The 12,998-nt window shown below is 18.3% G+C and overlaps 3 protein-coding genes across 3 annotated transcripts; 2 read left to right on the forward strand and 1 right to left on the reverse strand.

The window, feature by feature from the left end:
• Positions 1-1,516: 1,516 nt before the first annotated feature.
• On the forward strand, positions 1,517-8,197 carry PF3D7_0303500 (spindle pole body protein, putative; the record flags this gene model as incomplete). The annotated part of the gene is made up of 1 exon (XM_001351074.2): positions 1,517-8,197. One exon carries the CDS (start codon positions 1,517-1,519, stop codon positions 8,195-8,197), a length of 6,681 nt encoding a protein of 2,226 aa, XP_001351110.1.
• Positions 8,198-8,965: 768 nt separating this feature from the next.
• PF3D7_0303600 (plasmoredoxin) lies at positions 8,966-9,505 on the forward strand (the record flags this gene model as incomplete). The annotated part of the gene is made up of 1 exon (XM_001351075.1): positions 8,966-9,505. The coding sequence occupies one exon, from the start codon at positions 8,966-8,968 to the stop codon at positions 9,503-9,505; it is 540 nt and encodes a 179-aa protein (XP_001351111.1).
• A 525-nt stretch (positions 9,506-10,030) lies between these two features.
• On the reverse strand, positions 10,031-11,377 carry PF3D7_0303700 (lipoamide acyltransferase component of branched-chain alpha-keto acid dehydrogenase complex; the record flags this gene model as incomplete). Its single annotated transcript, XM_001351076.1, has 1 exon — positions 10,031-11,377. The coding sequence occupies one exon, from the start codon at positions 11,375-11,377 to the stop codon at positions 10,031-10,033; it is 1,347 nt and encodes a 448-aa protein (XP_001351112.1).
• Between the last annotated feature and the right edge of the window lie 1,621 nt (positions 11,378-12,998).

Here is a 12,998-nt window from a genome sequence, read left to right on the forward strand (position 1 = left end):
AAAAAAAAGAAAAACAATTAAATAATAAAATAAATCCATACAAAATATATAATAAATATTCTTTTTTCCATTAATATAGAAATATTGAAAATCCAATAAAATATAGCATTTATAGAAATATTTATAATTAAGAACAAAAAAAAAATTTATATATTTTTATATCAAATGACAGAATAATATATATATATTACATAATATATGTACACACGCAAATACTTATAATCAGTGTTCTGCATTTCCGCATTATTTATATTTATATTTATTTTCTTTTTTTTATTATATTTTTTTAGTAATATGCTTTTATTTTTAATTTTTATTACATATACACATCAATATCATTCAACCATGTCATTAAAAACAATTATATATATATATATATATATATATATATATATAACATCTAAAATAAAAGTATTTGCGAGTTTATAAAAACTTTTTTCTTTTACCAAAAAAAATTTATACATAAAAAAAGAAAACAAAAGATATATTAACTTTGAAAGTATTCTTTTGACAAAAATAAAATAATACGCAAAATGTCTTACATATTCTTTCTTCCTTTTATTATTATTTTTTTTTTTTTTTTAACCTTTATAAGTTATAAAAATGATAATATATATAATAAATATATATATGATATAAATTAATATGTACAATAATAAAATGGACTCAAAAAAAAAAAAAAAAAAAAAAAATGCATATATATATATATATATATATATATATTATATATGTTGAAAATATGAGTTCAGAAAAATTATTATATGTAAGTTTATTCAATATTTGAAATATATTTATTTCATTATTGTTTATTTATTCATTCATTTTTATCCTTATCTATTATTATTTTTTCTTTTTGAAAATATGCTCTTCTAAATTTTAATCACTTGTTTTTAGCCTTATGAAAAATATTATTTTTTTTGTAAAACATTTGACACAAAAGTTTATTTGAAATAACGTAATATATATATATATATATATATATATATATTTATTTATTTATTTATTTATATATAATATTGTGTATATATATTTTTTTTTTTTTTTTTTTTTTTTATATGTAATTATTAAAGAGGAACTTATTGTATACACATATATATCTTTTTTATATTTTCATTTTTGAAATACCCACAATTATTCCATTTTTTTTTAAAAAAAAAATAAATACAAACTTCCAAATTAATAAAATATTAATGGCATATATAATATATATGAAAATATAACTATTTTTGTCACATATATATATATATATATTTATATATATATATTTTTTGTATTTTTTCTGGAGTGGAAAACATATCAGTCCATATATACATATATATATATATATATATATATATATACATAATGCCATATATGTTTATGAACATATAAACATATTTATCTTTTTATGTACATATGCCCCTTTTCTGAACCTGCAAAATATTTACCTTTTCTTATTCAGAAACAATTGTGAGGCCTATTATACTATACACATGAGTAAATTATAAGTCATATTTAAAAAAAAAAAAAAAAAAAAATGATGAATCGAGAAAAATTAATTAAACTCTTAGAAAAAGAGAATAAAAATCGCATGAATATAAAGAATGTGAAATTTCGTGATTGTCATTGTATGTTTAATAATTACTCCCAGTGTTATGTTAATGTAAAAAATAAATATGAGAATAATGATTTTTGGAAATATGAAAACATTTATGGAAATGATAATATAATAAAAAGAAGTGTACAAGAAGAAGAAGAAAAAAAAAAATGGATAGAAGATAATTATAATAAAGAAAGCAGCCTTGAATTTACTTATCCTTATAGATATGAAAGTAATCGAAATATATTTTTAATAATTAATAGTGAAAATATAAATTTAGGAAATTCCTGTGTATATAATAATGATTTGATTTATATTATACATAATAATAAAAGGTATGAACACATGAACTTACCCAAGAGGACGAAAAAGAAAAAAAAGAAGAAAAAAAGAAAAACAAAAGAAACAAAAAGAAAAAAAAGGACTTTACATAATATGAAAAATGACACATTTGGTTCTGTTACTAGTATGAACGATGAAAAGGATTATATGAAATATAATCAAGATTATCATGATAAAGACGATGATGATTATGATGATGAAGATGATGATGAAGATGACGATGATTATGATGATGAAGATGACGATGATTATGAAGATGACGATGATGATGATTATGACGATGATGAGGATAATTATAACAATAGTTATGATAATAGTTATGATAACCAATATAACACAAAACATAATAAAAAAAAAATCAATCCCATGTATAATAGTACCATATTTGAAACTAGCAATATGAACTTTTGTGTGAAAGATGAAAAGAGAAAAAAAAAAGAAAAACAAAAAAACTCAATTGATAAAAGAAATATTATATATTCTGATGACGATTCAGATAATAATTATGAACATATTTTTACCCATATAAATTCAGATTTGTTTTTTCTTAGTATTTCCAATGATCATATAGAAAAAGAAAATAATTTATATATACAGAATGAACAATTTATAAATTATGATGATGTTATTTTTAGAAAATTCAAATTTCATAAAAACTTATTTGTAAATATGGATTCATGTAACTCTTGGATCGTAATAAAAAAAAGTATCCTTATTAATGAATATATAACACGGTCACAAAAAAATGATTTAGTAGATATAAATGATGTCTTATATGATGTAGTCAACATGTATCATCGTATATATAATTGTTATACGAGGCTTTATATTAATGATGATTTTTTGTTAATAAATAATAAGACAAAGGAAATATTAGGTGTTCAAAATGTTGCCTCACATATAAATAACACAACAAATAATAATATGAACAATATAGACAATATACACAATGTGAATAATATAAATAATTATAACATGCGCGAACATTTAAAAAGGATAGAAAAAAAAAAAAATAAAATAAATAATTATAATAATAATAATAATAATAATGATGATGAGCTAAGTACAACCGATACTGGTGATGATATGTTATCCAATAATTGTGAATACAATGAAGAATCCAAATATTATAAATTAGTTTTAATAAAAAAAATGACTTTGAAACATCTTTTTAATAATCAAACAGATATTAATATTTTATTTAGTTTTCATAATGCATGTTTAAGTAATTATAATAAATTAGATGAAAATTATTCTTATTTATTAATTAATAATTATAATTTAAATAATAAAAGTGAGCATCTCATAAATATATCAAGGAAAAAAAATTACACATTAGATCATACAAATAATACATATAATAATTCTAATACAAATATAATCACAAAAAATTACAGCAACAATAATCATAATAATAATAATGATAATAATATATTAAGTAATGATCTATATTCCTATTTTAACAACTATTTAACCAAAAAAATTGTTGAAAATTATTCAACATACAGTTTATATATTAAAGAATGCTTATTAATTATTGATATATTATATATCCTAAATAATACTTATGGAAATTTAATATATATTAAAGAATATTATAAATATGATCATGAAAATTATTATACAAATATAATATCTAACATTGTTCAAAAAAAAAAAAATGAAAAAAGAAAAAAAAAAAGCTATAAAAATATTTATGATCATTCAAAAGAAAATAATAGAAAACAAAGTAACTCTATTTATTCTATATCCTCATTTAGCCAAAAAAATTATAAAAATACTAATATGATTAATATGAATAACTTACATGGAGAAGAAATACCAGACGATTCTATGTCTTCATCAAATATATCTTCATCGAATATGTCATCATCAAATAAATCATCTCATAATTCTGCAACATCATATGACATACCTAAAATGAGAAACAGAAACAAAAATAATTTAAATTATATAAACAGAAAACAACTCAACAACGATCTTATATACTTTTTTCCAAAATATAAATTAATTATTCATCCAACATTATTAAATGTGAACGAACAAAATAATAGCAATATTGAAATTGCTAGAGAAATATTATATTTAGGTATATATATAAGAAAAATACAAAAATTTATTGAAATTAATAAAAGAAGCCAATCATGTAATTTCACGTTTGATATATTTTGTTGTTGTTTATCAAATATTAGTGCACATATATTAAATCATATAAATCGAATAGAAGAAAATGTTCGAAATATATATAATTTTACAAAAATTAATATGAAACATAATAGTACAAATAATTATAATAATAATAATAATAATAATAATCACGATAATAATAATTTTATCCATAATGATGATCTATCTTTGTGCCTTTTTGATGAATATAAATTATCTACTTGTACGGACCCTGAAGAAAAGAAAATTTTTTTTAGTATTAATAATTTATTTCATAAAAATATACAAGACTTTAATTTATTCTTTAATATAAATATAGAAAAGGCAGAAGACATTTCTTTATACAAAATAAAAATAAGTGTATTACCATTAATTCAAATAGGCAAATTATTAAATAAAATTATTAATAAAATTATTAAAAAAAAGAAAATTAATAATTCCAAATATCTAATTGATTTAATATATAATTTACAAGAATATCTTAATCCTGATGATATAAATAAAAAAGTGCTCTTATATTTGTTAAAAAATATTACTACTCCGTTATTTGATTTTATAAAAAATTATATATTTTATGGAAAGGTTAAAGATACATATAAAGAATTTTTTATACATGAGAATAAACATATTACACCGTATTATAAACAAAATCATAAACCATATTTTAATAATATGTATAAATATATATTCAAAAAATATATTGACTTGTCTACCAATTATTGGGGAGCTAAATATATTATATTAAATGATAAGGTACCCAAATTTTTAAAAAAATTATCCAATCATATTTTTATAACAGGGAAATATATTGATGTATTATCAGCATGTTCTAAAATTTTAAATATACAAAGAAAAACATCATTTTATTTAATAGATCAAAATGAATATAAAAATATAAATGAAAACATTGATATAAATATGGATACCAATCAAAATAATAGGAATAGTTTTTTATTTCCTAAAGATGTAATATATAAACGTATATATAATGAAAATATAAATAATGACCAATATACAAATAGTGATCATATTAGGAATCCATATTTTTATAATGATCTTTATAAATCAGAAAGACAAACACAACATGGAATGAATAAACAAATCATAAATGGGAAGGTAAAATATAATTATATGAATTTACCTTATGAAGATGAATATTATGAACATAATAAGAATGATGAAAAAAATAAATCTTGTTTTTTAATATATGATAATGATAAAAAGGTTTATGAAAATCTAATACATAATCAACATTTATATGCATCAAAAAAAATGTTTGAATTATATATAAAAAAAATAGACATAAAAGAAAAAATTAAACATCATTATTTTTTTTTCTTTTTACAAATAAGTGATTATCTAAAATATTTCTATATATTATCTCATGAGTATTTAGAAAAATTATATCATTACAAAAAAAATAATATATTGAATAAATTAAAAAATTTTTTTGATATTTCTATTAGATCATCTGTATTATATCATTTAAAATATAAGAAAGATTATAATGTTGCTATTTCGGATATTTTTAGTATTATGGATAATGTAAATTTAATTATTGATCTAAGGAAGTTTCAAATATCAAATGAGCAACAGGGACTAAATAAAAAAGGTGCAAATAATTATGAAGAAGTTCATGATGGTGATGATGATGATGATTATTATAACAATAATGGTAATGAATATAATAATTATGAAGAAGGGTACAACGATGATGAAGAAGAAAGAAATAATTATCTCAATAAAAATGACTATGACGATGAACAAGAGGCCGACGACGAAGAAGAAGATGATGATGATGATGATGATTATGATAATGATGATGATGATGAATATAAAGAATATGAAAACGATAATGGTAATGATAATTATGATGAGGCCGACTCTGATCATAATAATTATAATAATACTAATGAGAATTACCATGATGATCAAGTTCATAATAATTCTTTTAATATAAAAAATAATCCATTACACATGAACGATACAAATAATCAAAAAAAACAACATTATAATGAAGAATATTATAAAACTAAAAATGAAAGGATTATCAAGAAAAATGCAGAATTAAAAAACAAAGGTGCAATAAAAAAAAAAAAAAAAATTACAAAAAAAAAAAAAAATGTATCTAAATTGAATGAACTACGAAGAAATAAAAATAAAACAAACAATATGAATAATACAAACAATATGAACAATATGAACAACACAAATAACAATGTAGACGATATGTCTGGTAACCCCTTAAAGAATATTAAAAATAATTTCATCTTAAAAAATATACATAATAATAACGTACCATCAAATATGAACGTGGAAATATATAAAGGATTAATTTTATCGTATAAAAATATGTTTCCATATAATTTAATATTTAATAATATAACAATATTTAAATATACCTTAATTTTTAGAGTATTAAATTATTGTAAATATATAGAACATAAATTATCAGAAGTGTGGTTAAATCATATGTTTGTAAAAAATATAAATATTAACGAAGAATGTACAAATAATTTAATGATATGTATACATACAAGAGAATGTATGATTCATTTTTTAAAATGTTATTTATATCACATTCAAAATGATGTTATCAAATCAGAATATAACAACATGAATACTAAATTAAAAGAAACATTAATATTTGATGATATAATACATATACATAACACATATTTAAATAATATATTAAAATATTCATTTATAATGGATAATAATATTATTACATGTATACTAAAATTAATATCTATATCACATATATTTACTAGACATATATTAAAATTTAATTTTGATAAAAATGAACAAATAGAAAATATAACAAACCATGGTAATGTTAAGTCGAATGTACTTAATCCAAATACAACTCATATTAATAACCATCCACATAATCAATATCATAATAATAATAAATATAACAATAAAAATAATTATCATAAAAAAATTATACAAGAATTATTAAGAGACAAAGCATATATTTCCATGATTCAAAATACAATTAAACATTATGATAAGCATTTTAAAAATTTCTTTCTTCTATTAACAGAATATGTAAATAATAATATTGATGAATATGCTCATAATTTTCTTATAAAATTAGATTATAATTTTTATTATACTAATAAATATAAATTGTCATATCAAAATCCTACCTCTTTTAATAATGATATAAACTCAGAATATGTAAACGATAATTTTAATGATAATTTAGACGATTCTAATGATACAAGACAAGTAACAAAAGAAAATGTAAATGGAACAAATTATAATAACAATGTCTCAAAGTATAATCACATGCAAACAAGCAATAATCCTATAGAATCAAATAGTGTACAAATAAAAAGGAAAAAAAATTTATTACTTATGAATGACAGAAATTATAATAATATTGATCTAAATAATCATACTAATATAAATGATATGAATAATATCAATTTAATGAATAAGGGTGAAAATTATAATTTATATAGAGAAAACATTACTTCTGAAATAAAAAATCACAGCCCAAATGAATACAGGAATAATATAATTACTAACCACACTATTAATAATAATGGTAATAGTAATTATCATCAAATAAATTATAGTTTACATAGATTCAGCAACAATAATAATAATAATAATAATAATATGAAGGTGCAATCCGAATTACATAATTTAAATGACAAATCCAATTTTAATAAAAAAGATAATTATAATATTAATGATACAAACAACAATAATTATCATTATACTAATAATAATACATCACCAAAAAGTTCAAATGAAAAAAATAAAATATATAATAACCATCCCATTAATTATATGAGAAATGATTATAATAAAAATATATTAAATAATAATAAAGATACCATTTTAAGTGAAAATCCTTATCTAAAAGAAAAGAATCATATACCATTTCAAAATAAAAATCATGATACACCTTCTCCTTTACACATAAATAATTTTAATCAAGATGAAAACAATAATATATCTCCTCTAAATTATTCAAAATTAAAAAAATTTAATACATCATATAATAACAATGAAAATATAAAAAATATTAATTTAAGTAATATTGATCTTGACAGTATAGATAACAGTAGATACAGTAGTAAATATAATGCATAAAAAGGTTCATCACACATATATTTTATTCTACATCCTTTCTTTTTTTTTTTTTTATACTTGTAGAATGTATATTATTATGTTATATTATATTATATATATATAATAATTCTTTTTCTATGTAAAAGGTTTTTTTTTTTTTTTTTTTTTTTTTTTTTTTTTTGTCAAAAATAAAAAAATAGGAAATGATTAAATTATATATATGTAGATAAATTATTTTGTGTAAAATTATGAGCATATAAATATATATATATGTAATATATATTTATATATTTTTTTTTTTTTTTTAACTATATATATATATATATATATATATATATATATATATATATTCACATATGTGAACACCATACGAATGTTAAGATTTTAAAATATTATTTTAATAAAATATTTGTAACTTATATATTTTTAAAATTATTATAATCCATATAAAGGAAAACGTATAAAAAAATAGGAACAAATAAACTAAAATGAATAAATAAATAAATAAATAAATATATATATATATATATATGTTTAATAAAATTAACAGTACTATTATGTATTAAATGAATATATATGAGTGTTATTAAATATATATTAATTGGAAAATATAATAAGAAAAATAAATACATATATAAAATATATATATATATATATATTTATTTATTGTATCATATTTGTAACAACGTAATTATTAGCATATAGTAAATAATATAAATATATAAATATTTATAAGTATATATTATATATATATATATATATATATATTTAATTTTAATTTTTTTTGTTATGGCGTGCCAAGTTGATAACCCCCCTAAAACATACCCAAACGATAAAACAGCTGAATACGAAAAGTACGCAAATTATATGAACTATCTATATTATTATCAAAATAATGAATTAAAAAAAATCGATTCCTCTTATTTTAAAGATAAATATTTAGGATTATTTTTTGGAGCTTCATGGTGTAAATACTGTGTAACCTTTATAGATAGCTTAAATATATTTAAAAAGAACTTCCCCAATGTTGAAATTATATATATACCATTTGATAGAACATATCAAGAGTACCAATCCTTTTTAAAAAATACAAACTTTTATGCTTTACCTTTTGATAATTATTTATATATATGTAAAAAGTATCAAATAAAAAATCTACCTTCCTTTATGTTAATTACACCTAATAATAATATACTAGTAAAGGATGCAGCACAATTAATTAAAACAGATGAATATATAAATAATTTAAAATCATTAATAAAAAATTATATCATACATCCTAAAACGTTTCAATTTAATAATCGCTTTTTTGATTTGTTTCGTAATTGATGTATCATAAGAACTGTGTGGTTACAGACACGAACACATTTTTTAAATATTTTTCTACTCCATAATGTTTTTAATAAATGAACACAGGAAAAAAAAAAAAAAATATATATATATATATATGTATGTATTTACATATATTTTTGTAATAATATCTTCTTTTTTTTTTTTTTTTTTTTTTTTTTTGTAAATGACCTATTTGTTTTATTTTATTATCTTATGTAATTTAATATGTTTCTTTTCTGTTATATTTTTTTATTTTTATTAATTCATACACAGAGAATACAAATTTTTATAAAAGAAAAAAAAAAAAAAAAAAAAAAAAAAAAAAAACATTTAAATATATAACACGAAGGTTATTAAAAAAGCATACATATATATATATATATATATATATATATGTATGAATACACGAAATGGAAAAAAAATATATATATATATTTATTTATTTATTTATTTATATATTAATTCATTGTATGTTTTGATAGAATATTCACAATATTTAATTATTTCCCTGTTCTGTCTTTTTTATTCCAATAGTGGTCCTAGGGATGCACAATTTTCAATATTCATTTTTAACATTTTAGAAAACTGAGCTAAGGTTGCTCCATCTATATACCTATGGTCAGCTCCAAAGGTGAAGTTTATAGTATCAGCAACTAATATATCATTTAAAGAATTTAAGTTATTAGATTCATCTTTTAAAAGCAATTTTTTTTCCATTTTGCCTATACCTATTATACATGCTTGATTATCAAATACTATAGGAGTAGCAAAGGTTCCTGATATGGCTCCAAAATTACTAACAGTTATTGTACCATTAGTAATATCACTTTTATCAAGTTGCATATTATTTGCTTTATCACGTAATGATAATAAATCTTTTTGAATATCTAAAATATTTTTATTCTGAACATTTTTTATATTTGGTACTAATAATCCATGAGGAGTATCAACAGCTATAGATATATTATGATTCTTATACATAGTATAAGTATTAGTTTTAAAATTAAATTTGGAATTTAAAATTGGGAATTCTTTTAATACATTAGATATTAATTTTATAAGTATACATGTAATAGTTATATTAGTTTCTTTTGTTTGTAAATTTTTTTGTTGTTCTTTATATTCTTTTCTCATTTTTATTAAATTATTTATAATACACATTTCATTTAAATGAAATAATGGTACTTGTAAAGATTCATTCATACTTTTACACATAGCTAATTTTATACCTTTTAATGATACTTCTTCAATAATATCCATATCATTATTATTTATATTATTACTATATTCATTTTTAACAACATTATTATAATATAATTCCAAATCTTCTAAGCTTATATTAACTTTATTAAAATAATCACCAACTTTATTTAAATTTACTTTATATTCTTTGGCTTTTCTTTTAACACCTGGAGATGCTTTAATATAATCATTATTGCTAATATCATCATTTAAACTTAAATCACTTTCACCATCTTCTTCTTTTTTATTATTTTCCTCCTTTTCTACTTCTTCTTCATCTCTTTCAATAATATCATCATCTGTATCTATCTCACAGAAATATGATCCAACTTTTAACATATCATTTTCATTTAAATATTTTTTTACCAATACACCATTATATTTACTAGTTATATCTACAGCAGCTTTGTCACTTTGTACAGTCAACAAACTCTCCATTTCACTTACTTGATCACCTTCATTTTTATGCCACTTGGTAATTTCCACTTCTGATATCCCTTCCCCTATATCAAATAATTTGCATTTCACAATCTTAAAATGTATTGCACTCGTGTTCAGGTAATGGCGCCCTTTAAATGATTTTCCCTCGATTCTCCTAAGCACGTTTAGTACATTCTTCACAAACATATTCAAAAATATAAACAATGAAACAGTATAATATGTTATATATTATATATATATATATATATAATAGAGGTGTAAAAAAAAAAAAAAAAAAAAAAAATATATATATATATGTATATATATATAAAAGCGTTTTCCTAATATTTTATGGACATATAAACATATATGTGATATATTTATAATTGTTCATTTCACTCACCTTCCGTATTATTCTATATTATCTTTTAAAATTAATTCACGCAATACATTCTTTATGTTATCTCATACGAATAATTAATATATAAATTATATATACATTATATATATCTTATGATACTATATTTTATATAATTGTCAAAAAGAGAAAATACATATATAAATATATATATATATAATTTCCAAATTTTCATCAAATTGTGTTAATATATATTTTATTAATTTAAAGTATATACATATATATATATATATATTTCTTTTTTTATTATTATTTATAAATATTGTTATATTAAAAAAAAAAAAAAAAAATTAAAAATTAATTTGCACATATATATATATATATATATATATATATATATATAATATAATATAATTATATATGGATAATATAAAATATATACATATATGTATCTATATTTGTATACTATTATTTTGCTACAAGGATTGCATATATAACATATATAATATATATAATATAATATATATCTAATACTCTTAAATAATTAAATATTTATTTCAAGTATATATATATATATATATATATATATATATATTATATATATCATTTGAATATAATAGAATATATAACAACAAATATATTTTATAAAAAAATTAGCAATTATACGACAATTTTTAATTAAATTATTATAAAAACATATGATATATATTATATCATAAATATATTATATATATGTATATTTTTTTTTTTTTTTTTTTTTGTTTCATATTTTATTGAAAACATTTCAATGTATGTGTGCATATTTCTTCTATTTTATTTTACTCTTAAATTAAAAAAAAAAGAACAAAAATAGATACATAAAGAACGAAGCTGAAAGATAAGAATGTAAATGCTATACATACATAAATATAATATATATGATCACATATATATAACAATATTATATATATATATTATATACATATGAGCCTTTTATTTAAAGGCCTTTAAAACTTATAAAATTGTATTAAAAAAAGTCGAATGATTAAATTAATATATTTATAAAAGAAAAATTATAAATAAATAAATATATATATATACATATATATATTGAATATTTCCTTTTCCTTTTCCTCCTTTTTTATAATAAGACTTTTTAATAAAACATTGAACATATATATTTTAAAAATATATATCATCCATTTATAATACTATAACTTATACCGCTGTGTACATTCTTTATGGTTTCAAATGTTATAACTCCGCTTTTGAAGTAAAATTAAAAATAAAATTAATATATAAAAATATATATTTATATATATTACGTATAACTGTTTTCCTTTTTTCTTTTTTTCTGTTTCTTTTTGTAACCACCAAAATACTTGCACTCGTAAAAAGCACACATATAAAAACATTTATACATACATATATACATACATAAATTTATACATACATATATACATACATAAATTTATACATACATATATACAT

This window comes from Plasmodium falciparum, assembly GCF_000002765.6.
Source record: "Plasmodium falciparum 3D7 genome assembly, chromosome: 3".
Classification (NCBI taxonomy): domain Eukaryota; phylum Apicomplexa; class Aconoidasida; order Haemosporida; family Plasmodiidae; genus Plasmodium; species Plasmodium falciparum.